The sequence below is a fragment of the Haemorhous mexicanus genome, chromosome 18 (genome assembly GCF_027477595.1).
Source record: "Haemorhous mexicanus isolate bHaeMex1 chromosome 18, bHaeMex1.pri, whole genome shotgun sequence".
NCBI classification, from domain to species: domain Eukaryota; kingdom Metazoa; phylum Chordata; class Aves; order Passeriformes; family Fringillidae; genus Haemorhous; species Haemorhous mexicanus.
In genome coordinates this window covers 7,577,122-7,603,732 of record NC_082358.1, presented here as the reverse complement: position 1 = coordinate 7,603,732, position 26,611 = coordinate 7,577,122, and the positions used below count along the sequence as shown (strand labels likewise).

Here is a 26,611-nt window from a genome sequence, read left to right as displayed (position 1 = left end):
TATGGTCTGTGTTCCATATGCTGCAGCAAGATAAGATCTCTGATGTAAATAATACACTTTTGTTTGTTTTTATAATTTTTAAAGCTAAACTATAGTAAGTCATTACTGTAGTTATCTGCTTACAAAGTGCATTGCCATCACATAAAGTTGGACTTACAACGCAGTCATAAAGTGTGAAATGAAATTGCTTTAGGGTTTAAGTATGCTTTAGTCTATCCCCTGGGAGCAGTAGTTACTAATCCTTTAGTCACATGATGGCATACAGAAACAAAGATTTAAGCTTCAGGTGAAGCTCAGGTTAGCTCGTTGCTCCCCAGTGAATGATTTGTAAGAGCACTCAGAGGTGCTTATTGTCAACCTTGACAACATCACAGACCAATTAATGCTAACCTAGTGATGTAAAACCAGGGAACTTTTAATGAGAATTTCAAAAGTTATTTCAGGTGTCTACTTTTTCACTTGAGCTGGAAGCACATTTTTAAAGTGGTGCTAAGACAGCAAAATCACACAAATCAAGAAATAAGCAGACTAAGGTTGCTTGGCAAAATTAATATTTTTAGTATGTTTGGTTTATCAGTGAGAAGTTTGGATGAGGATGACAATGCTCAGGGTGTGATGGGAGTTCAGTAGGAGCAGGGAGATTGAGCAGTCACAAGACAAGTGGTGACCACCTGGCATGGTGAGATCCTTTCTAAGGTGAGACCATTCTTGCTCATTAAACACTCTTTGAAAAATATTTACTTATCATAGAAGAGATCACAGAAATTCTGGCTGTTCCCTTTTGGAGCAGAAACTTGAATCCACCCTTTAAGCAACTGATATAGTTGCCAAGTAATTGCACAGCTTAAATTTGGTCTCTTTTGTTCTTTCCCTCCAGATTTGTTTCACTTTTTTTCAAGTAACCCTACACTAGGGAAATGATTCAAAATTAAAAATTAACTTTCTTCCTCACAGGTTGTTTTAACAGGGATCAGTTTCTTGATCTGGCTCACAACTCAGCTGCAGGAGACCCAGGGAGGGAGAAGCAGCAGTTTGTGCTAAACAGGGTATTCCCACTGAAAGAAACTCACACAAAATGCAATTTTTTATCATAATTAGAATTGAAAGCTATAGCTCAAATAGTTAAAGAAGATGCTTTTGTTACTTGAACTAAATTAAAAGATTGTTCATATTATCAAGTCCCTCAGCTTGGTAAATTGGCAACATACTGTGGTAGTTAAAGCCATTGGCCTAATCCACCAGCACAACAAAACCTGAAAAAATATGCCTGTGCCTTGCTGTTTTCCTGTCTCTTCCTTAATTTTTCCAGTTACATTGCCTCAAGAGAACCTCTGTGCATTTGAATAATTTGCCAGCTGTAAAAAAAAAAAAAAAAAAAGGAAGTGTATTTCAGGTCAGTTTTTGTATGTTGTCTGAGTCACCACTAGTTGATTTGAAAATCCCCAGTATAGTCAGGCTTCTTGAACCAAGGAGGAAAATGACATCACTTTAAGTAGTTTTTGAAATTACTTAACCAAACATACATGTTTGTGTGACCATTTAATAAGATTAGTATTGAATCAGCACCTTTTCTGCTGAATTGTAACTTGGATTTGGCTGTGACTGAATAGTCATTCAGTTGTGGTTTAGCTAATAACAGTTTAACACTTTCCTGACCCTGAATCAGTTAGTTTAGGAAAGAAACAACATTTAAAAGAGAAATGGATCACATGAATGGGGCAAGAACTTTACTGGTGATTTTCATACTTAGAGATGAGACACAATGTGCAGTGTCACAGCTTCTTTGTAAACCTCACAACTGAGGCTGAAGAGCTGAAAGGAAGCTGGTGTGCTCTACTGATGGCAGTTTTGTGCCTGGAAGTGAGAAATAGAGGCAAAGAGCAGAAAACTCTACTGCCCATTTCCCCTCCTGGTTTAAGATACAGTCTTGAAATATAAGCCCAAATCTCTTTAGGGATGGCTTTATTTGCTGGTGAAAAACTTGGGCTTAGAGACCCCTTTGAGGATATTGTTTGCAAATGATAATGAAGAAACAAAGACTTTGTGATGGTGGGAAGATGAGAAAAGACATGGTATGGTGCTGGTTTTTGTGGGTCAGTCTGAATGCAAACAGCTCCCATGCTGAAAAAGCTCCATTCTACTTTAATAAGAAAAAAAGCATTCAGAGCTTCTTTGGTTTTAGGTTTGATCATTTTGATTTAGTTGTGAGCTTTGGTTTAGCTGACTCTGATGCTGCAGTTTCTTCCAGGACAGCTGGATTAACACAGCTCTCTTGGGATATATGAAGCATATCCCAGCCCAAGGAGTTCTTCTGCCACCTTCTGTGCATAATCAGCCAAACTGACAAACCCTCTGAGTTTGCTGTCAGCAGACTTGTACTGTGTTGGCATTTTTATTGTCCTAATTGCTTAAGGAGGGGAAGAAACAGACATTGTATTTTTCACACATATAGGTGACAGAGCAGCTCTTTATATTGTCAAATCAATCTAAATTTTGGGCTAAATGGAGCAGGAGGCAGATTTGCTTGAATCCAAACACAGCAAGTGACAATAATGGTCTCAGGCACATTGTATTGATTGATTTCAGCCAAGGCATGTCAGCAGATAACTGGTGCTAAATGCTGCCAGTATGTGTAAAAGGGGAGGGGTGTGTGGGAAGGGAAAAAAGTCACAGGTTTTAGTGTCAAAGCTCAAAACATGACAGGTTTTTGTTTGTTTATTTAAGCCAGTTTACTACATTTTGCCAACATTTTATAGCTTATGTCAACAGAAGAGTTTCTCTAAGAGCTGACAGTAATATGTCTGCTGTGCCTACAGAATTAGTGGCAGACACTTCTAGAATTGTTGAAATTGTTGGAATTCCAGATGTTGTTAGCCTGGTTTAGCTGTTCTAGGGTAGTGAAACACATGATGGGCAAACACTCATACATTTGTTTTCTCTCTTTCAGTTTTATGTCCCTCCACCTGTATTTTCATGTGTTTTTCATATTTATTTATTTATAGTTTCCCTAAATATTATCTTGACACAAGTTAACCAAGCTTTTGGTCAATCAGAATTTATCATATAGCACAATATTTTCCATAGATTTGTGTAGAAAGTGGCCAAACCCACTGCAGTTTGTAATTTTTTCTCTGCAGTTAAATATTAGGGGGATGGTTCAGTTGTTTCTCTTGTGATATTGTTGAATTCTGATCCCTGTGGTTCTAGGTATAATTTTGTTTTGTTGCATGCATTAAAAGCTTAGGGAAAAATTGAACTTGTTGATCCAACTCTGAAATTTCACTTGTATTTTGTCAGAATCATGTCACTGCTCTGTGACTGTCCTTTGCAGCTGATTGTGTTCTTGTTTCTTTTGAAAAATAGCAGTAAGTTCTTTTTAATAGGGCTGAGCATTTTGTATTCATTAGGGATTACTGAAATTTTGTTCTGAGGCAATGAAGTTGCAAACAGCTTTGTTTTAAAAAGATGAAATAAAAATCTTTGAAGAGTGTGAATGACAAACCAAAACCATAACATTGTTGGTACATTTTTCATCAGTCTTTACCCACATTGTTTGTGTCTGTTACAGATCCTGGCTCTGCTGAACGCGCAGCACAAAAACGGAAATTTCCCAGCCCTCCACATTCCTCCAACGGCCACTCACCTCAAGATGCATCAACAAGTCCTATAAAAAAGAAAAAGAAGCCTGGTCTATTGAACAGTAATAATAAAGAGCAGGTAAGAGAAGCCATGGTTTTATTATGCTAGAATATGAAATAGAGGATGTAGAGATAGCTGATCAGGAGCTCAGTCTTCTTCAAGGAAGCTCCATTTTTGTACTCCTAAGGGATGGATATTAATTTTTGAATGCAGTGGGGGTAGGAGTTGGTATTATAATTTTGATTTGAATGCTCTTTGATTATTGTTTTACATCTGTTGAAAAAGACCACCTGTGTCCTGCTTACTGATTTCATAAAGGTAATAGGATGTATAACCAATAAATGCAATTTGGAACAGAATTATTATCAATAATTACAACCATGAATAATAACAAAAACAAAACCAAAAATAGCTTTTTTTAAAAATAAAACCATTAGCAAGAAATGTTCAGTAGTGTGATAACCTAGACTATGAGAGGTCTCATAATGTTAGTGAACTTCTTCACCTGCTTGCAGTCCTTTCCTACTGCCTGTTAGTCAGCTCCACCTTGGTACTCTGTATATTTCCTCCCCTTCCTTAAAGTTTCCAGGCAGTGTACACTCCTACCAAACTAGTTAAATCAAAGAGTCACACTGACTTTTCAGTCTTTATGCTTATAACCTTATTTTTATTGTCTTCTGAATGCTGAATTGATAGCATTTGTTGTCCTTCTTAGAACTTGACTCCACAAGACTTTGACAATTTCTGATTCATTGTATGATGCACATGAAAGAATTATATGAATTGTATTGAATAGCAAATGTTGTAAAGCATCTGTATCATCTTGGAGTAGATTATATGGAAGCAGTCTTCAGCCTTACTGAAATTACTTCACACCTGATACACTAATGACACACCTGTGTATTTTTCAAAGTGCATTTTTGTGTCACGAGTTTTTTCCAGTGTCGTATAAACACAGGATTAAGTTCTGAGTGTTCAAAGCACTTTCTCCTGGCCTAAGAGCATCCACATTATCCTGGTACAATTGCATTGGTGAAGAAAGAAAATGAAATTCCTACTCACTGCAGTTGTTCTGGAACAAAAGCTGTTAATAAATCACACCTTAAAACTCAGTGTAAATTGTATTTTATTTCAGGATAATCAGGAGGTGTAACTGTATCATGTGGAGGTGCACTGGGGTCAGTTTGGCATTTGCTGAGCTTCACTGCAGCCTGAGTTTATTCCTTTACACCTTGGACATTTTCTGGGCAGATACTGCCCTTCTGGAGTCTGAGCTTGTAACTGTGCAGTGCAGAGATAATTTTGCAAACAGTGGAATTGAATCCTTGGGTATTAATTTCCACTTTTTCTTCCTGCATTTAAAAATATATGTGAAAACACAGTTGCAGTTGTTGAACTTGATAAATTCCCCTTGGTAAATACTTTTCTGTTTTCCAGGTATCTCAGACCTGTACAGGATAGAATAAAGTTGTGTATCTAATGAAGAGAACCTATCAGACTTGCTTATTTTGCTGTGCTTATTACAAGTTAGCAAGAAAATATCATCTGTTTAGTTCTGTTTAGCTTTTACAAGCTGCTTTTCATTTAATGTTGTCTTGCATGTCAGATTTGAAGTGGGCATGCCTGAAGATTGTCATGTCTGAATAGGTTCAAACTCTGCTCTCTGTGGTAGCAGGAGCTGTTTTTAAAGATTCTTTTACTGCTGAGCAGATGTGAGCTGAGCATACAGGTTCTAGTTTTGCTCTCAGGGTGAGTTTGAGTATGATGTAGCTGATAGCTGTGGTTCTGATTGACTGATAAATCTGTTTGGAGGTATGACAACCTCCCTGGAAACCTCAAACTTAATAGTCTACATTACAAAGTGCTTTATAGTACTTGAACATTTCAAGATACCATTACTAAAATTACTGTTGCACAGAGCTTTGTATTACATGTTGTGGGTGCAGTAACAGATTTTCAGAATGGTGCCATCAAGTATTTAAAGTGCTGAAAATCAAGAAAAGAGTTAAGGAATTGTAGAATGTAACTAACGTGAAAAATCAGGAACTTCTGACATTTAATTGGGCAGTTATAATGTAATTGAAGTTGTCAGCTTGTTTTACTACTAGTTTTAATATTAATTTAAATTGAATATAAATAGTGATCTTTTTCTCTCCAAAACAGCACTGCAGTACTGTTGTTTTCTTCAGTTTCCTTTGTCATTCTACAGGTCTTAGTAACTTCAATAATGCCTTTAAAACAAGCTACCACCTAGATGAGCTTGAACTTTGATAACTGTTAAAATTTTAACTCTTAAAACATATTACTCTGACTAGGACAAGTGAAAAGGTCTCTTGATGCAATTGAATCATTCATTTTCAGTCTTTTAGTTTGTTCTTTGGGTCTCTATTGAGTATCTAAACCATTTTTTGTTTTGTTTCTTAAACTTGGCTTAGGCAAAATAAGATGATAGATGTTTAAATGATAAAAGCATCCTTAAACAGAAACCAAATTAATCTCATTTGCCAGCAAAAATTGACTTCTCTTCAGTTTGGATGTTATGATTTCTGTTTCACAGGTTTTATGTTTGTAAAAAGCAGGATCTTTTTTCTTAAAGCAGAATCTTTGAATCTTACAAAGTTAGTGTGGATATAGTACTTATATCCACTTCAAAGTCAGAATATGTATTAAATTCTCTGGTAATTTCCTTTATCTGCAGTGGAGGAAGTGCCCCACAGCTGCCTGTCCATGTGTACAAGACTGAGATGGTCTCACAGCTGTGCTGCACTTAGCTGCAAACAAAACATGTTTCTGCACTGGAAATTACTACTTTCCCTTCCTCACTCTGGTTTCTTTGTTTGAATGCTTGTAGTAATTAGTTTGAAATGGACTGAAACCCTTATTCTGTCCCACTTATTCCACAAGATGTCACAGAACCATCCTTCTGAAATTCTTGTTATGTCATTAAATGTGTGTGTATATAAAGTACAGAACACTTTCCCCATTTCTGTGGTGGGAACAGAGTGTCTCTGGGCTTTATCATCTGTAGAACAGAAAATGAAAACCACCTAAACTGGCACAAAATCATGTGAAATTTTAGGTGGCACAGTGTTTATGGATAACATCCTTTCTTTGCCTAAAATATTGTATAGTGTTAGATAATCTGGTTTTTTTTTTTTTTTTTAATACTACATCTTCAGGTGGGTTGTGGCTTCTACCTTGAAGATCCCTTATTCCTGCAGATAATTACACCTCCTTTGTAACTTTAGGTATCTAGAAATACCATAGTGCAAAGTGGCATGCTGGTGCTTTCTGGGGACATTTTTTATGCCCCATGTGATTGATTTTGTTCAGGATGCCTCAGAGGTACAGAACACATTTGGTTGCCCTGTCCTGTGAATCACATGGGTGTGTGAGAGCTTGAGAGTCTCAAAAGCTGCAGATTTGTAAATGGTGTGGGACACTTGAAAAATGACCCGAGAATAAAACAAAATGGTTCTTCAGACTACAAGTGTTTGGATAATTACAAGTGAAGTCACAAGGAAGTGGTTTTACATCAAACAAAAAAGTCACATTAAATGACCTGTCTAAAATCTCAAGGCTGTTTCCATCCTCAGCCAGCCACCCCTATAATGAATATCAAACAGAGAATTTGAGTTCCGTTGTCAGAAATAAATAGAAATGGTTTTCCATGTTAGCAGCTCTTCAGAGGTGATATCACAAACTTTAGGTATCTCTGGACCCATTTAAGCTATCCCAGGCTCTTCACTTCTTGTGTTTTGGCATCAGCTGTGTCATCTTTGAGCTGTCAGGCTCAAGGCAAAGACCACTTCATGCAGGTTACAAAGTTAATACTGTTTTCTAGTGCAGGCAAACCGGTAGAGATGTGAGTCTCAGATTGTGATAGGTGGTGAAAGAAATCTCTCCTGTAGTGGAGGTGGCTGCTCAGGATGTGAATTTGCTCCTTTGTCATCCTTCTCTACAGTTTGCCTTATTAATCAAAATCAGCATTGGCTTGCTTCGTGGTACAAAGCTATAAACTGCTGCAAACTGGCACAGATTTGCATGGTGTTCAACTTCTTGTTGCAGGACTAACCTCTTCAGTTGTCCCAGGTTTAGCCACCACTAAATATCTCAGTATTTAGCTTGCACGGCCCCATGAAATTCTGAGGTTAGAGAGCCTAATAGCTTCTATAGCAATACTTCTTTCTTGAAGCTGAAAGTGTTTGCTGGCTCTTGTTGGATTGCATGTCTTGCACTCAATGCCCTCACTTGCCACAAAAAATTTATTTCTTGTCTTGAGTGCAAATTGTCGTTCAGCGTCTGAATAAGCAGAAAACTTCTTTATGAATGATTTTGTGCAATGACTAAGATACTGTGCTTGCATAAATGTTAATCAAACTCTGTAAATTGCTGTTTGCTTATATATGATGACTGTTATGATTTGAAAAAATGCAAATTTGTTTTGAAACCAAACCTGTTTTTCTTGCCTACATTTCAGTCAGAACTAAGACATGGTCCGTTTTACTATATGAAGCAGCCACTCACCACAGACCCTGTTGATGTTGTACCACAGGATGGACGGAATGATTTCTATTGCTGGGTTTGTCATCGGGAAGGCCAAGTCCTCTGCTGTGAACTCTGTCCTCGGGTTTATCATGCTAAGTGTCTGAAACTGACAGCCGAACCAGAGGGGGATTGGTTTTGCCCAGAATGTGAGGTTAGTTTGATATAAGGAGTGGATTTCTTGCTCGGTTTTGAGATTGAAGCAGCTTTTTCTGTGTTCTGAAATGTTTCTGGTTTATTCCTGTTGCCTCTTGGTAAAGGTACCAGAAAAACATGTGCAGAGGAGGAGGCATCCATGGCTCTGCTTCACCCCTTTTTCTCTGTGTGTTACCTGCCTTGTGTTTGCCTTCTTACCACGAGTCTCCAACTTCCTTTGTGTGTCCAGCTCTAGAGAAGCACCATTTCAAAGAGTGGTCTCTTCATCAGGCACCAGTAATTCTGAAATCATTCTGAAGTTTTCACTAGTTTAATTTGTGCTTCTTCTTGTGGGCTTATCAGCTTTTCAACAGTGCAGAAAAAAAATGCACTATAGGGTCTACATAAGCAAGTGGGTATTTTGTTACTGTGGAAGAATTTAATCATTCCTCTCCAGTGATTTCTGGGGAGAGAATACTTAGCATCCAAATATCTGTAATGAAAGCAAATTGGTTTATGGCATGTTTTCTCTGATCACTTATTTTATTAGAGCCCAGGTGACCTTCTCACTCTCTCACATTGCTCTGAACCAAAATTGTATTTGGGAATTTTATGTATTTACACACTCACTTTGTGTGATATTGAAGATGTTGGATGATTTTCTGCTCTTTTCCTTTTTTCTTCTTTTTTGATAACATACACAGGCCAAAGCCCAGGTAAAACAGGCATCTGAAGTACTTACATTTCAGTATCAGAAATGTTTTGTTTCTTATGAAACAGCTATTATATTTCATTTGACTCCTAGAATGTTTCAGTGGAGAAGGAATAATCTAGAAATGTTTGCTGACGAAGTGTTTTTTTAATCTGAACTTTTAGAAAATCACAGTTGCAGAATGCATAGAAACACAGAGTAAAGCAATGACAATGCTCACCATCGAACAGCTATCATATCTACTGAAGTTTGCACTACAGAAAATGAAACAGCCAGGGGTAAGGACATTTTTGCTGTTTTCTTCTTTAAATACTTGGATCGTGTGTTTGCCATAATCTGGGGTTTGCTTCCTTTAGTGGATGATGAATGTTTAGTTTATCAGATTGTTTGTGACAGCTTCTGTTCTATCTGCCACCTCTCTAGCACAGACAGATGAGTTTAGGTTGTCCAGGCTGTTCTGGAGTGCATTTAAACTGTACTTTGGTGATATAACTTCTGGATGTATTTTCAGTAGGTGTAGTGAAAGTAAAGTGTGGTTTTCCAGTGGAAGGTGGTGGTTTCTTACTCTCTGAAAGTGAACTATGCTGCATCAGACATAAAAGGGGAATGTGGAGACATGATCTCTTCCCAATATATTTATATGGACAGTCCTAGTCACTGACACTGTTGCAGTATTGATTATACATGTTGAAAATGTAGCTTCTGTCTGTTATTAGCAAGTGTTCTTTCCACAGAAGTTGGTTGTATCACATTCTTTTAAAATGCTGAGGAAATCCTTCAGCGTGTCTAAAATATGTGCCATTGTGTTGTAAATCACAACAGTACTTCTTACAAATCCCCCAGCTTTTGTGATTTTTGCAATTCATCATGTCCAGCATATGAAAAATCAGCTAAATGAAACCCTTTAGTTTCTGTTGTTCTACTATTAATTACATCACAACATTTTATAATTACTGTTGAAGAATTTTGTCTGATAGCACAGAAAATGAGTGAGTGTTGTGTCATTGATGAAACTGTTCAGTATTAGTAACCAGTGTGGTTATTTTTCCCCCTAACAGACAGAGCCATTTCAAAAGCCAGTTTCACTGGATCAACACCCAGATTATGCAGAATATATCTTTCATCCAATGGACCTTTGTACATTAGAGAAGGTTTGTATGAAGCTAGCTGAGGAAGGTCCTTGAGTTTGATTGCTATCTGTAACATTTCTAAAATGTTTGATGGCAGGGGGAGAGAAGTTGTTTGAAATTATTTTGATGGATGGGGTGGTTTCTTGGTTATTATGAAAATTAGTTCATTTACAGCTTAAAACCAATCACATGTTAACTGAACTTCTCTGTTTTGTCTGAGCCAGTAACAAATGCTTGGGAAAAAATAGTGTTAAAAAGACAAGCTTACACTGCTGACTTCATTCTATTAAATTCATCTGATTCCATGAATGATCTCCAGGAGGGACTTCCTCAAGCAGGATTTTCATTTGATCATTATGTTGCTTTATGTTTCATTTGATCATTATGGATCATTGGTTCATTAATTAGGGACCATTTGATGTATATCCAGAAGTCATTCCTGACTCATTTTACTGATTGTTCAACAAATACTGTAATCTCCACTGCACCTGAGGTGTAGAAGAAAAAAGAAACAGTCAAGAGGTGGATAATGGAACTTTCATTCTTAGTTCAATAGTAATTTGAAAGTACATATAATGAAGAAATTCTCCATTGCTTAATGAAGAGTGAGCATTGCAGAGCTTTGTTCTGTCAGGACCTGGTGAAGATACAAATTTTCATTCTCTGTGTTCTTACAGAAGAGGCTGATGTCTTTATGGTATAAAGAATGGTAACAAAACCATGGGACTAATTTTATTTAATCAAATTGCTTTCCCCACTAGGTAGACTCTATTGTCAAACATATTGTCTAATGTACTGTGATTTTTTTCTGTGTCCTGTAAAAATTAAAACTGCTGTGGAGTGATAAATACATCAGTAGAAGAAACCAAAGACTTTTCTGCAGAAACATTAGGAAACATGTTTTTTTGGAAATGTTTGAGGTATTGATCTAAATAATTCACTATTTAGATTTAACTTAGACAGTTCATACATTTTCAGGGCAGTCAAAAGGCACCTTGAATTTGAGAGATTCTTAAGCATTTAGAATCATAAGTCTGCAGTAAATAAATATCATGGAATCACAGGCTGGTTTGGGTTGGAAGAACCTTTAAAGCTCATCTCCTTCCAGCCCCCTGCTGTGGACAAGCACACCTTCCACGGGACCAGGTTGCTCAGAGCTCTGTCCAGCCTGGCCTTGAACACCTCCAGGGGTCAGTTTTATTTATTGTGTGACTGACAGAACACAGCATTCAGGAAGAAGCTGTCACTTCTTACTGATTTCTGTTACCTGATACATTCTTAATTTCTTCTTTACAGAATGTTAAAAAGAAAATGTACGGTTGCACTGAAGCATTTTTGGCTGATGCCAAATGGATTTTGCACAACTGCATTATTTACAATGGGGGTAGGTATTAATGTGTACTTACATCCTTAGATATGAAACTTTGACATAGTTAAAGTCATGGAGCAATTTGTAGACTTCTACAGTGAAAGTGCCTTCCTGTTAATGACCATAGTGCCCAAAAAGAACAATTTTTCATTTCAACAAGTGGAATAAATGAAACTGTAGGACCAGATATAACCTGTGCTGTCACTTGTTCATTCCACCTTAGAGCAAACATTCCAAATAGGGTAGAATCATGGAATGGTTTGGGTCTTAAATGACCTGATCCAATCTGCCTCTTCTAGTTCCAAGCCCCGAACGCTTTCATGTTTTGCATCATACAGCACTTAATTGAGACCTAATTGAGAAGATCATACAGCAAATCCCTCATTGAGTGTGTCAGTGGTGGGAAGGCTGCAACAGGCTACAAAAAGGAGCAATTAAAGATCATTAAATGTTATATTGAGAAGAAAGTGCTGATGGTCTGCTTTTGCAAACATGTAGTTCATGCATTTGTTTTTACATAGTTTTTTTAGATCTTCTCTTTTGTTTTTACAGATGACTTTTCTATCTGAAAACTGTTGATTTTATCATAGTTCTGCTATAACAATTTTCTTGGTTAAAGCATTTTATTGTTTCCTCAGGAAATCACAAATTGACGCAAACAGCAAAAGTCATCATCAAAATCTGTGAGCATGAGGTATGAGTGCCCCAATTAAATTAATTGTTCTGTGTATTTAGTGTTCATGTCATGTACTTGTGAGTGACATAACGCATATTTTCCAAGATGTGTAGTGCAGATTTATAATTTTTGTAGGTTTCCTTACATTGAGGTATGCATATCCATGGCCTACAGAATGGCATTTGGCAAAAGCATGGCTTATTTGTCTCCCACTAGGATATTCACTATTTCTAATTAAGCCTTGTGGGGAGGGGAGGGAAGAGGAGGAAGTGGATGTATGGGTTCTGCTCAAAGGCACCTGTCTTGTTAATGAATATTTGGAGCAGGAAAAAGAGACCAACATCTTCTGATGCATAGATGTTCTCTTTGTGGTTCTTTTACTGTAACAATATGATTTTCCTCTGAGTAAGTGCAAATGACCATACTTTGGACTCTGTTTAATCTCTCCAATGGCTCTGCTTTTTCTTTCCAGATGAATGAAATTGAAGTATGTCCGGAATGTTATTTAGCTGCTTGCCAAAAACGCGAGAATTGGTTTTGTGAGCCTTGTGTAAGTTGAGAATTATGGTGGTCTAGCTACTACATTAAACTAGCAGGTCTCATTTGATGTTATCTCCTCTTTGTTTTAATCCTATGGTGGTTACTGAGTCAAGGAAAGCTGCTGTAGTTTATCAAGCAGCTTGTGCTGGCATATCACCCTTATGGAGTCAGACTGTCTCAAATTACTTAGCTGTAAGATTGCAGGTTTTCACAAAAGGATTGATCCAGTCAGAAATAATTGTAAAGGCTGTCAGCAACCAGTTCAGAAGTTCTCTGTCCTCAAATATAGGGTAACTGCCTTGTGCCAGCAGTGCTTATGTGTGGTACCCTCAGTGCTCGGAGGATTTCTGAAATGTGAACATCTCTTTCTGCAGATATGCATCAGTTAAGACTTGCTTTTTCTTTCATGATCTATTGATAGGTTGTCTGTTTCCTGTTTAATACTGACCCAAATTTGGGAAGACCTTAAGATTCTGAAGTAGAAGTGTGTAACCCATCAAGTTCTTTCTTGGACTGTCCTGGTTCCAGCTGGGATAAGGGTTCCTTTTCTTCTTAGCAGCTGGAACAGTGCTGTATTTTTGAATCAGTATGAGAATAATGTTGATGACACACTGATGTTTTGGTTGTTGCTAAGTAGTGCTTACCCTAAGTCAAGGACTTTGTAGTGTCTTATGAGCTGCCAAGACACAAGCTTAAGTGAAAATTATAGCATTTCAAAGATTGGCTTTAGCCTAACTTATGTTATGCTATATATTTGGAGGAGACTGATAAAAAATAAATCAATAAAGAAGGGCAATTGCTAGCAGTTTAATTAAGATGTGTAAGGTTTTACATTTAGCAAGTTTTTTAAATGTATTTTTATCATTTTGTCCTCTCAGGGTTTATTATGTAGTAAAATGGAATCTTGTATTTGGGAAGTGCCTTGTGCATGTTGGATCCTTATTGAATCTAAGTAATCCATACAATTTTAATAAAATCATGTTTATTATCAGATTTGAAGCTAGTACTGCTTACATTTTCTTGCTGTGCATTTTGCTTCTTCCTCTAGAGCAATCCCCACCCTTTGGTCTGGGCTAAACTCAAAGGCTTTCCATTCTGGCCTGCTAAAGCACTGAGGGATAAAGATGGGCAAGTCGATGCCCGTTTCTTTGGCCAACATGACAGGTGGGAGTTGAACAAAAGGATGTCTTTGGCTGTACTTAAAAAATTCATGTTGTGATTTTGTGTGCTTGAAAGTTTTTGGATCCTGTCTTTAGAACCTTGACCCTAACAAAAACTGTGTAATGCTGTAGCAAACACAGTTTTAGTTCCTTACATGATTGTAAGATCCATACATAATCTGGTGAGTGTGCAGCTTAATTCCTGTTTCTGGTGTAGTGCTGGGGAGAACTGCAGTTCTTAAAGGTGGAGGAAACCAATGAAGTCATTTATGTTGTCTAAACATTATGGGAATATGTACACACCTGTAGGTTAAGAATACAGAAATATAACCTGTGTTGAAAATGCCAGTTTTGCTTTGAAGGGAGTTCTCTGTACTTGTGAATCTTCTGCTTAGATGGGCACAGCCATGATGAATACAAGTTGATTTATCATGAATTAGAAATATAAATTTATAATAACGTGTAAAAAACCCAACTATACAGGCTCATGGAATAATTAAGTTGAAGTTCCTGCTATCTTAGGGTCTTGGCAGGGAGTTTCAGGGTCTGCTTCATCTCATGATAAATAAAATCTGTCCAGTACTTGCTGATGAAACTTTTCCTGTCACTGAGGAATTTGGTCAACCTGGCCTGGGGTGTAAGATGTTTCTAAGGAGGTGCTTGTGAAGTATTCATTTCCTTACCTGCTTTTTACATTTTTGTGCTATGACATATAGACTGTTTAGCAATGGTTGTCTTGCACTTACATAGACTGTTCCAATTAGGAATATGTTGTCAATTGACCAGTGTTAAGTCATGTTTTATTGCTACTGGGTAAAGTAAAATAAGCCAGTGATAACCCAAGGCATGCAATTTGCTTACTTACCAAAACTAAGCACTGAAATGTTAAAAGAATGTAATGATGGTTCTTTAAAATTATCTAGCTACCCATATCTTTATGAATAGGTAAAAATAAATTAGTATGTGCAGAAAAGCTGGCCATGTCAGTTGACACTATGAAATGTAGTTATATTATCTTTTATTTTTTGTTCTATATATAGGGCCTGGGTTCCAATAAATAATTGCTACCTCATGTCTAAAGAAATTCCTTTTTCTGTGAAAAAGACTAAAAGCATCTTCAATAGTGCAATGCAAGAAATGGAGGTTTATGTTGATAACATTCGTAGAAAATTTGGAGTATTTAATTATGCACCTTTCCGGACGCCATATACTCCCAACAATCAATACCAAATGTTGTTAGACCCTGCAAACCCAGCTGCTGGAACTGCAAAGACAGACAAACATGAGAAAATCAAACTAAATTTTGATATGACAGCGTCACCCAAGATTCTGATGAGCAAGTCCATGCTGGGCAGTAGCACAGGTCGCAGGATTTCACTGACAGATATGCCACGGTCACCAATGAGTACAAACTCATCAGTTCACACTGGCTCTGATGTTGAACAGGATGCAGAGAAAAAAGCAACTTCCAGTCATTTTAGTGCCAGTGAAGAATCCATGGACTTCATTGAGAAAAATACAGGTAAAGAAAAAAAAGAGGTAGAGGGCTTTGGAAATTGACTAATTTTATTCCATGCAGTTTTTAAGAACAGGCTGTATTATGACTTGGTTTATGAAGAAATTTTAAAAAATGGGATGCATTTAATTTTCACTATCACAGATAAGAAAGAACTGTTCTTTCTGTCACCTTGAGAAGGAATGAATAATCTTGAAAAATGACTAAACCTGTTCAATTTGAATAGCAGAAATAGTTTTAACTATTAAAGTGAAGTATTAAAGTGGAAATAAATACAAAAAAAATTAGAATTGTCATGAGTAGGTGTTCTGGTTTTAAATCTATTTTTATTAATTTTGTACTTTTTCAGCTTCTCCAGCACCAACAAGAACAGGTCAATCAGGGAGCTTGTCAGGCAGCCCCAAACCTTTCTCTCCTCAAGCATCAACGCCAATTTCTGCTAAGCAAGAAAGAACTTCCACGCCAGGAAGCATTCTGAATCTTAACCTTGGTTAGTTCTGATATTTGAAAACCTAATATTCTTAGAGCTGAACAAATTATGGTGGTGTCAGTGCAGCATAATATGAACAAATGTGCTTGTATGTGACTTTAAATGAGCAAAGGTCTTTAAATGAGGCACACGTGTAATTATTGTTTTATCAGATTTACTGGGTTTTTTATCTTGTTAAAGAAAGTTTCCATTACTGTTTCTTGTTGATAACAGGAAGTAGTTAAAAGATAATTCTTTTTTTAGCTGAGCTGTACAAATGAATAAACAGTGTCTAAATAGTAGGTAAGTTTCTAAAGGTTGTAATTACATGAACATTGCTGCTCTTCACCACTCAGTCTCTCTCAAGTGAATTGCTGGCAAGGTTTTCTTGTGATCTTTAGGATTTAGGATTTACTAGGGCTTCTCTCTTGCTGCCTTCACATCACCTCCTCACTGACCATCCCTCTCTAGGGAGATAGATGGATGAAAGGAATTAGCAGAATTCTTGAAGTCTTGAAACTCCCTAGAAATTTTGGGATTGTGGAATTTTGAAAGATGGAGTGGGTAAGTACTAAGTTGGTAAAATAGTTCTGCAAGCCAAACATGTAAATCAGTTTCCTCAGTCATGCTTTGTTCCTGTGAATGTTCTGATTCAGTTCTGGTTGTTTTTACCTGCATGTGATATTACACAGAGAACCAGGATTTTGCCCCCTTGGTGTTAGCCAGGTACTTCAGGAAGGCTTAAGTTCAAATAATGAATTCATGTCTTCAGTGCCTTACAGGTATTCTGCTTCTGGATACAAGCTCACAAGTCTACTTTTCAGTGGGTCATATGTGTGGACATAATTGTAGAATTAATTTCTTCTGCTGCCCTGCAGCTGTTTGTCACCTCATCTGAGGTGACAATGCATTTGGAAAAACATTAAGAAATGCATAGTGCTGCAGTTGTTGGAGCCACAGATGGGAGGCATCAGCTGGAACACTTTGAATAAGTAGCATAGATTGGAAAATCTGGTGTTATGGTCCATGAGTAATACCATAAAAGAAGTGCTTGTATGCTTTTAAGTAGAATATCTGGGTTTTTTCAGGTTTAGGGGAGTTTCCTTTATTAAATATACTTTTTGGTGATGAGAGTGAACAACCCTTCTTCATTTAATAGTGTCAGCTGTGCCAGACATATGTTCTTCTGTGGATATTAGAATTTTTCCAGTATAACTCATTGTGTCTCATTGTCATATATGATGTGAACAGAGTTTCTCTCTGCAAAAACAAAAGTGAGAATCCAGAAAACAGAGACACTTTCTATCTTCAGAAGAGTGCTAGGAGGATTCTGTGGTCTGCAATTCAGCAGAAAGGAAGAAAGAATAAGAGAAATGAACCATCTGTTGCTACTAGCAGGCTTGCTAATTTGAAAAATGGAGGTGGAATGAGCAAGATATACAGGGAGCTGGGGGGAAGAAAACTGTGTCTCTGATAGGATAGGACCTGTCCTTGGGTAACAGGCTAGAAACAATAATAATGTACCTTGATATGAAATTCAGACTTACAGAGAATGTCTGTCAGAGGAATTATTGGGTCAGGCCTTTTTATTTGTTTCACTTTTCTCTGAGTTGTGCCTCAACAGAAAATGTTGTAAATATATATATATATAGAGAGAGAGAGAGAGTAAAATAAGGCAACACTGTGTCCTATTTAACTGCTCTGGAATGAAACTTGAAAATACAACACAAATGCACATTGTGCCAGTGTTACCTTTTGCCTTCTCCGTGGCCTCTGGTTTTTCTCAGCTTATGGGATTGCCTTACTGTGGGCCAGTTGAAGGAGCTTAACTGGCCAAACATAATTCTCTTCCTTTTCTTACCCCTTCTTCATGGGTCTTTTCTCTTTCCCAACTAACTCCATTTGGTTTAGTGCCCTGAGAACTGATGGAGTGTCAGCACTCCTGGCAAAGGGTGAAGGATAGGACTGTGCTATACAAATACAGCCTCTGAAGTGGGAAAATTAGTTGGTAAGACAGTTTTACCCTTAGCACTGTAGTGTGTATTCTTTGCAGACAGATGTGTGCATTTCAGAGTGAACATTCTATACATGTAGATGAAAACTCAAGATTTTGCTGACATATACTAAAAAAGTGTTATTTTTTCTTGAATTTACTAATTTATCCAGTGAAATAATCCACATTTTTATTTGTATTCTCATGACCTAACTTCTGGATTTTAAATGATGACTATAAAGATTTTATGTGTCCTATAATATTATAAAGAATTTATTTCTATTTAATTTTCTCTGTGAAGATAGTACTCCTAGTAGTAAATAACAGCAGTAGTTTAGTAGAGGTGCCATCAGACAGCTTTACAAACCTGAATGTGAATTTCTTGATAAATTCACATTGATGGAGAAAATGTCCCCATAATTGATGCATGTTTTTTGTGTGTGAAGAGAAGAAGAATCCATTTTTTGTAGTAAAGTCATTTCAGAGTTACTGTTTACCCCACAATTTCAAAAAAAGTGCAGTATGTTCAGGATTGTCTGCATAGCTCTTTGGTGAAACGTGTTTTCTTGGGGTTTCTGTGGTTGAGATGACCCCAAGGTGTTAGAAAGTCTCTTTTTCCCAGCCTCGAGATTGAAGGAGTAGTCAGGATTCTTTGGCTGTGGCTTTCAAGGTTGTTTACTTTCTGTTATCTATAACATTCTTCTCCTGACCTGCTGAGTTATGTCTGGCAAGTCAGTCCGTGGCACGCTGACCGCCCTCAGGGCAGTGCTATCTTTTTATACTAAAAACTATGTGTACATTATTTACAATAATTTTCCAATACCTATCACCTATGTTAGACAGTGTGTTTCTACTCTAAACCAATCCAAAAGTGCCACCATCACCCAGAAGATGGAGGCTAAGAAGGACAAGGCATGCCCAAATCCCTCCATCTTGGCTTCTGAACCCCCATTCTAAAAACCCAAAATTTTACTTTTTCACCCTGTGACAAATTAACTATCATTCTACTTAAACTCTCGTGGCTTGCAAATCCTCATATAAAGTTGGTAGTTTTTTCCATGGGTTAAAATCAAAGGCACAGGTGTCTTTGGCTTTGTGCCAAGGTCTCTGAGCCCCCTGGCAGGGGCTCAAGCCGTCCAGGGCAGCCAGAGGGATGTCTGACAGTGTTTGATCTGGATGGCCATCTTGGTTCTTTGTGTAAGATCTTTATTCTGAGCTGCTGTTTGTTGTTGCAGATCGCAGCAAGGCCGAGATGGATCTGAAGGAGCTGAGTGAGTCGGTGCAGCAGCAGAGCACCCCCGTGCAGCTCATCTCCCCCAAGCGCCAGATCCGCAGCAGGTTCCAGCTCAACCTTGACAAGACCATCGAGAGCTGTAAGGCACAGCTGGGTGAGTGTCCCTCAAGAACTGTAGCCACATTTCTCCTCACAGAGAAAAGCAAGGCACAGTTCTTCCCAAGAATATTTCTGGGTTTCACATTCTCTGAACAGCAGAGAAAGGAGAAACAATTCTTACCATTTGCTGTGCCTGTGTTTGTGCCAAAGGTGTTTTGTTTCCTTGGCCTGTCAGGGCCAGGTGTATGTGTGTGTGTCAGGACTGTGTGCAGGGTTGAGTGCTTGGCAGGTTCAGTTTAGATGTATAGAATAATATAGTTTAATAAAGTAATTAATTAGCCTTCTGATATCCATGGAGTCCTCCTCATCATCCCTCCTTCATTGGGGCCTGCAACCAGCCAGCTATAAAGACACTCAAATTGGAGGTCAAATGAGGTTTTTGATAGTAAAACCATTAATATTTTATGTTTTAAAACCAGAGTAGAGAATATTCAAGCTCTTTGAGGTGAGTAGAATGCACCCAACTAGTTTGTTTTAAAACACGAGATTTGATTCTTCAAATTTTTGTTTCATCTTTTAACCTGTTTTTGTATCATCCTGATGTAGATAGTATGAGAGGATTATAGTCTTACCTGCTTTGCATGTTGAAAAATTGGAGAATTCTTCCTAAATTCTGTCAGTTGCACAAAGTAGAATGAATGTAAGTAACTAACTATAATCAGGTGAATAGTGTTGCTGATTTTTTTAAGGTGGCTTCTTGTGGATAAAAAGAATTCATTTTTGTATTTGTCAGCATTGGGTCCTCAGTTGAACAAAAGACCTTGCAGGTAGTGGGAAAAAGCAGTGAAAGGAGGGCCATTGAATTAAATAAATATATTAACTGGAGTATGTAGAAGTTCATTCTTATACATTATGGTGCTGGGATAGGGCACTAAGCTTTGTACCTTAAGGACTGATAGTATTTTCTTGGTAATGTTAGTCAGTCTCATGTCAGCATGGAATGTACTTTCCTTCCCACAATTAGGAATAAATGAAATATCTGAAGCTGTTTATACTGCAGTAGAACACAGTGACTCTGAAGATTCTGAAAAATCTGATACCAGTGACAGTGAATATAGCGATGAGGATCAGAAATCAAAGAATGATCAAGAGGATGGGGAGGACAAGGAAGGTGCAAGAAGTGACAAAGAATCATTGAGCTTGAAAAAAAAACCTAAGCCTCCAGCACAGAATGAAGACAAGGAGGAACTTAAAAGCACAAGTCCAGAAGTGGAGAAGACAGAAGAACCGATCAAGGAAAAGGCTGTTTCAGACACTGAAAAAGAATTTTCTGAAAAGGGAAAGAGTTTACAGCATCCTGCAAAAGAAAAGCTGAAAGGTAAAGATGAAACAGACTCTCCAACTGTGCATCTAGGACTGGACTCTGATTCTGAGAGTGAACTCGTCATCGATCTAGGAGATGATCATTGTGCTCGTGAAGGAAGGAAAAACAAGAAAGAATCTAAAGAATCTTCTCCTAAACAAGATGGTAGGATGAAATTATTTCTTTTTGTTTCCCTCTGTTCTGTTCTTACCAAAGGTAGAATTGCCACCTTTATTTTTGCAGTAAGATAAAAATTGTTTTAATACAGATATTTTTAGGAGTGATTGTTCATTCTTTGTGACTATGAAAAAAGTTTTCAGTGCCCATTGTAGTTTCTGGTTTAAACAAAATTAGTTTTACTGTTTCCTTTCAGCAGAGTGGAACTATGAATATCCATAATTTTTGCTGGGCAGGACCCAGCACTTGGCCTTATTGAACTTAAGTTGTCCCGGCCCATTGATTCAATCTGTCAAGATCTTTGCAGAGCCTTCCTGCCCTTGAGCAGATCAGCACTCCTGCCCAGTGTGGTGTCATCTGCATTTGGTTGTCAATGTCAGTTCACTGTTGTTTAGAAAGTTTTTAGTTTCTTCAGTTCTAATCCTTTAGAATGTTTTTTCTCTTGAAAGAAATTGGGATGACAGGTGTAAGGCAGAAACACCCTAACAAGTGCTAACCTCTCACATAACTTTTGAATGAGGTCAGGCTGGTTTTTCTTGGTTTTGTACTTCTTGTTTTGCTTAGCCACTGATGCATCTGAATTGTCACCACTTTCAACTAGACTGAAATGACTTTACTTGTAGAATATTGATACTTTTGAGGAAAACAATACAAAGCAGACTGGAAGGTATATATAGTAGTTCCAAAAACTAGATGAAAAATTACAAATCAGATGTGCTGGTGAAAAGCAGGCATAACATTTTATGTTTTGTTTAGTTGTAGGTAAAACTCCACCTTCCTCCAGTGCAAGCACCCAGCCTCTACCAGAAACTCCAGTGCTCACCCGCTCGGCATCGCAGACCCCCCCAGCTGGTGTGACAGCAACCACCAGTGCTGCTTCTACTGTCAGTGCTCCCTCTGCTGCCACAGGGAGCCCTGTGAAAAAGCAGAGGCCTCTGCTGCCCAAGGAAACTGCCCCTGCTGTGCAGAGGGTGGTGTGGAATTCTTCCAATAAATTCCAGACATCTTCTCAGAAGTGGCACATGCAGAAGGTACAGAGGCAGCAGCAGCAGAGCCAGCAGTCTCAGTCACAGCAGCCTCAGTCCTCTCAGGGGACAAGATACCAGACAAGACAAGCAGTTAAAGGTACACACTCTTCTAACTCATATGTGCCTCTGGTGCCATAATTCCCCAGTAGTGATCCCTGTGCTCCAAGGGTGCACAGCCAAGAGTTCTTCTGTATAAACAAAATCTCAAAGTGTGCTTCTACTCTGCTAAGTGTCTTTAGTATAAAAGTTACTCACTATACTTGCTCTTTCTGGTGTGTATTTAGAGTCATGTCTCCTTATTTTAATGACAAAAAAATTGTGTGTTTGTATAAATATTTTTGCTTTTCATAGCCATAACAGATTTGGAAGGGTGAACTGAATAATTTTCTGGATCATATGCTGAAACCATTAGCTATTCCACTTGCATGTTTTACCAGTGTCACCTCAGTATCCACAAATTGCTTCCAGTTTTATCTGACAGATCTGAAGGGTTTTTCAGAGTATAATTTGACAACAATGAAATTACCCAGGCTCCAGGATTTGTCTTTTAAATCCCCGTTGTTTAACAAGACTTTGATGCTAGTTTACTGAGCAAACAGCCCTAGCATTTCAGAATGTTTTCTCACCACCTCTTTGCTGGAGCCTTCACCAATAGCTGGCACAGGGTAACACAAGCCTGTGCTGCTGATACTTCACTTAATAAAAACTTTATGTAAATCAGCTTCATTTGTCATTTCAAGTTAATAAACTGAAATGTTTACTGCTGTGCCTGATGAGGAGACATTCTCCACTCTGCTGACACCACTGGCACACAGGTAGAGGAGAGAGGTTTGGGTGATGGTTCACATACAGACATTTCCAGAGGCTCATTTCTCTGGTCCCAAGCTGCTTTTGTTTCTGTCATTTAAACAGTGTTGAGGAAGTGGCATCTTTCTGCTTTTAGACTGCACAAATTGATACAGAAATATGCAGTGAGGAAAACTAAATGTGAAAATTGGAGAAGTTAAATGTTAAACTTTAAACAGAATCATACTTTAATACATATCTTAATAGTAGGGGCTAAACTTTGTGTTCAGCCCATGAGTTTTTTTTCTCAGTATTGTTTACTACTGAGCACATCATGGCAATGTTCCATCTTAAATATTATAGTCTGGAAATCTATGGTGTGAAAACTAAAATCTGTAGATTTCTTATATACTGAATTGGCATAAAAAGAAATATAGCACATAAAGGTGAATAAATTGTTTATTTCAGTAATTCCACTACTGAGGAAATTGGCAATAAAGACATCTTTTATAATATGAATCAGAAAAAATAGCTTGAAAAGTTTTATTCTTAAAAAAACACCATTTAAAAAATACTCCAGCAGATAAGTCATTAGAACTGAGGGAGGCTTCTGCTCTGGCCAGTCTAAAATGATAAGTTTGAAAGTTGTAGTTGCTTCATTACCTCTAAGCCTTACAATTATCTACAAGTTCAGTGGCTGAGCACTGTGTAATTAATCATTAGATGGCCCCATTGTATAAATAATATAAATCTGAAGTGGTTACATGCACACAGTTTAGTTAGATATTGAAGTTAGAAAGTTTGCCTGTTGTTTTCATTGTTTTCCTTGTGTGATTGATCCCCTCACTGATCTCTTTTCTTAGCTGTGCAGCAAAAAGAGATCACCCAGAGCACTTCCACATCCACTATAACCTTGGTCACAAGCACTCAGCCTATTTCTATGGTTACCAGCTCTGGATCTGCAAGCACACTTTCTTCTTCACTCAACACAGACTTGCCAATTGCAACAGCTTCAGCTGATGTGGCTGCAGATATTGCTAAATACACCAGCAAAGTAAGTTCTGGAGGAAGGTTTTAATGAAGTTGTCCCTTTCTTTTAAAGTTGTTCCTCTCTTTTAAAACACCCTGTAGTTTCATCAGGTGGAAGTGTGTGTTCACACATTAAAGAGATGCTAAGTTGTTAAAGAGAAGGGGTGGTCTCATCATAGTGACACTGAGGGAAGGGATGTGAGCTTTCCATACTCTCTTAGATACTTAGATTAAAAAAAATCAGTTAATCCTATATATTTTTGCATTGAGTTTCTTCCCCAAATTCATGGTTATGTATTTTGTGTTTATAAATTATATCAATAGCAATTTCTTAGAAAAGTAGAAAGTCAAGCAGTTCACCTGTTTAGGACACTTAAAAATTAGAGTCCTGATCAAAACTGTTGTGCTCCACCTTCTAAATAAGTAGAACCAGATAAATATCATATATTTAGAGAGAGAGAGAAGGGTAGCAATATAGGTTCCCAGTAGAGGGATTGAAAGAAAATGAAAGTGGAAATCTATTAAAAATATATATCAAAGAATTCTTTTCTTTCTTTTTGTCTTTCAGATGATGGATGCCATCAAAGGAACAATGACTGAAATATATAATGATCTTTCAAAAAATACTACTGGAAGTACAATAGCTGAGGTTAGTGTAAGATTGAAAAACCCCTTCCATTTTAAGTTTGAAAAATGCAAATTAGTATTTTTATATATATAAATGTGCTACATAACTGTATCTACAAAGTATTATATATGGAGATTGTCAAGAGATAAGTAATTTCTGTGCTGTTTCAGAAGTAATGATTAGAATGGTGGAAAAAAGCCACTGAAAAAATACCAGGTGGCCTCTGTAAGATAAGCATTAAGCCATCAAACCTGGGTTCTTCAATCTTCTGTCAAGAATTCACCACCTTTTTTAAAATCAGAAATGAAGTTGGTTTTTTTGAAAATAAAATTTTTGTAAACTCTGTAGTGCAGTAGTTTATTACAACCATAGTTTCTAATACTTCTTTGAAATGCTTTGAAACACTTTGCATTTTTAATGAAATGCTATACATGGCTTTTAATGTTCCCTAAGGATAGGACTTAGTATCTTCTAAGGATTTTTTTTAACCTTGGAAAAAGCAGATTAAGCAGTGCAAACTAAGAATGAATGGGAATAAATAAAGCTCAAAGTGTGATGATTTGTGTACCTGCTTTAACCAAAATAAGGAAGTCAAAGTTCTAGGCAAAGATATTTGTATTCCCATTCCGCAGTGAATAGGTAATCCTGCTTTTCTAAGCCTCATCTAGTTAAAATAAAAGACATGAAATGTCATGCTAATAAATGCAAACAGCACTGAGGAATAGGTTCTTGATTCCAGTCAGAAATTTGAGATATTTCAGAGGAATCAAGTTTAACAGAAGTTTTTTGTCTTCAAAGAGTCCTGTGCTCTTGATGGTGAGCAAATCCAGCAAACAGGTATTTAGAATACTTCACACTTTGGTTTGGGGTTTACTATTGTCTTTTCCTCATGTTAATATGAAGGAGCCTTGATGTAAACAATGGCTCATTGCTTTGGGCATGGTTTTTTATATAATAATTATGTATTACACACCATGCCCTGTTTGTTATTGCTAACTATTAAATTTTCAATATTTAGATTCGGCGTTTGAGGATTGAGATAGAAAAACTTCAATGGTTACATCAACAGGAACTTTCAGAAATGAAACATAATCTAGGTATGAAAATGACAGTCCAAAAGAGTGTCAGGTATTGTCCTACATAGAAAATGGAAATGCTTATAGTATGTGTTACCTTCATCACATTGTCCCTCTTAGAACTAACACATTTTGCTTTCTAAAGAAACTAAGATATGATGAACAAATGAGATGAGAGAAGAGATGGAATCCTCTGTATTTTCTGAATTTGGAGCAGAACAAAAGTTTGGGCTTGCAAAGACAAAGCACATTAGCAGCAGCTTCATATGTATTTTTTTGTGCTTATGCTATATTCTGGTTCTTTGTGGGACATCTAGAACTAAAGTGTTAAACAAATGGAAGGTAATGGTTAAAAATCATGGTGCCAGAATAAGAAAAGATGGAAAACTTTCATTTGTTGAGTAGGTATAAAACAGATGCCCAGACTCAGGGAATATCTTGACTGCTAGCTTTAATTTCATATTGTCTTTAAACTTATGAATATTACTGTTCTGCTCCTTGCTGTTGGGGAGTGGAAAATGCAAACCCACCTTTCTCTGGATTTTGAGTAGAACTGACAATGGCTGAAATGCGTCAGAGCCTGGAACAGGAACGAGATCGTTTGATTGCTGAGGTGAAGAAGCAGCTGGAACTGGAAAAGCAACAAGCAGTGGATGAGACCAAGAAGAAGCAATGGTGTGCCAACTGCAAGAAAGAGGCCATCTTTTATTGCTGTTGGAATACCAGCTACTGCGACTACCCCTGCCAACAAGCTCACTGGCCTGAGCACATGAAATCTTGCACACAGTCAGGTAATGGTGCCTCTTACACAGCTGGGGGGTTTGGGTGGGTGGATGGCTGCACAGTGACTCAGTTCTGCATGTGCAGATGTCACTCTGAGGAGGGACTGTGGACTGGCTCCCTTGAGTAATGGCCTCATTCTCTTTTTTCCTTGATTTTAGCTACTGCGACACAGCAAGAAACAGATACTGAAATTAGCACAGAAACACTAAATAAATCCTCCCAGCCCAGTTCAAGCGTGCAGTCTACACCCACAGAAACAGCCAGCACTCCTAAGGAAAAGGAAGGTTCAGCTGATAAAAGCAAAGAGAGTGTTACAGTGAGTATCATCACTTCAAACAAAAATCATGTGTAAAATTTCTCTGAAACCTACCCCTAAAGGCTTCCCTGGATAAACCAGGAATTTATAACCATTTGTATATTTGAAAGAGTGCTTTTTGGGGACTGATCAAGAGTTGTGGGTTTTGTTCTTCATCTTGTAAAAAAATCTCCTTCTGCACTTTAAGAACACCCTTTCCCTTTCACTA

General features: G+C 37.6%; 1 protein-coding gene across 7 annotated transcripts in view; it reads left to right on the top strand.

Annotated features, from left to right (window-relative positions):
- Nucleotides 1-26,611, top strand: part of ZMYND8 (zinc finger MYND-type containing 8) — a 49,274-nt gene that overhangs the window by 16,801 nt on the left and 5,862 nt on the right. For 5 of the 7 annotated variants that reach the window (XR_009488762.1, XR_009488761.1, XM_059862824.1 and 2 more), the window contains exons 3-20: nt 3,569-3,717; nt 8,120-8,338; nt 9,196-9,309; nt 10,090-10,182; nt 11,458-11,545; nt 12,169-12,224; nt 12,679-12,756; nt 13,795-13,910; nt 14,947-15,428; nt 15,772-15,912; nt 19,120-19,272; nt 20,242-20,745; nt 21,514-21,882; nt 23,435-23,625; nt 24,169-24,249; nt 25,247-25,325; nt 25,856-26,095; nt 26,246-26,403. Coding sequence is in view for 5 of the 7 variants with exons in the window: in XM_059862824.1 (XP_059718807.1) it covers nt 3,569-3,717; nt 8,120-8,338; nt 9,196-9,309; nt 10,090-10,182; nt 11,458-11,545; nt 12,169-12,224; nt 12,679-12,756; nt 13,795-13,910; nt 14,947-15,428; nt 15,772-15,912; nt 19,120-19,272; nt 20,242-20,745; nt 21,514-21,882; nt 23,435-23,625; nt 24,169-24,249; nt 25,247-25,325; nt 25,856-26,095; nt 26,246-26,403 (3,311 nt within the window). In the remaining 2 variants the exon portion in view is untranslated. Of the gene's footprint in view, nt 1-3,568; nt 3,718-8,119; nt 8,339-9,195; nt 9,310-10,089; nt 10,183-11,457; nt 11,546-12,168; nt 12,225-12,678; nt 12,757-13,794; nt 13,911-14,946; nt 15,429-15,771; nt 15,913-19,119; nt 19,273-20,241; nt 20,746-21,513; nt 21,883-23,434; nt 23,626-24,168; nt 24,250-25,246; nt 25,326-25,855; nt 26,096-26,245; nt 26,404-26,611 lie in introns of those variants that run through there. The other 2 variants (XM_059862827.1, XM_059862828.1) reach the window with 2 other exon arrangements.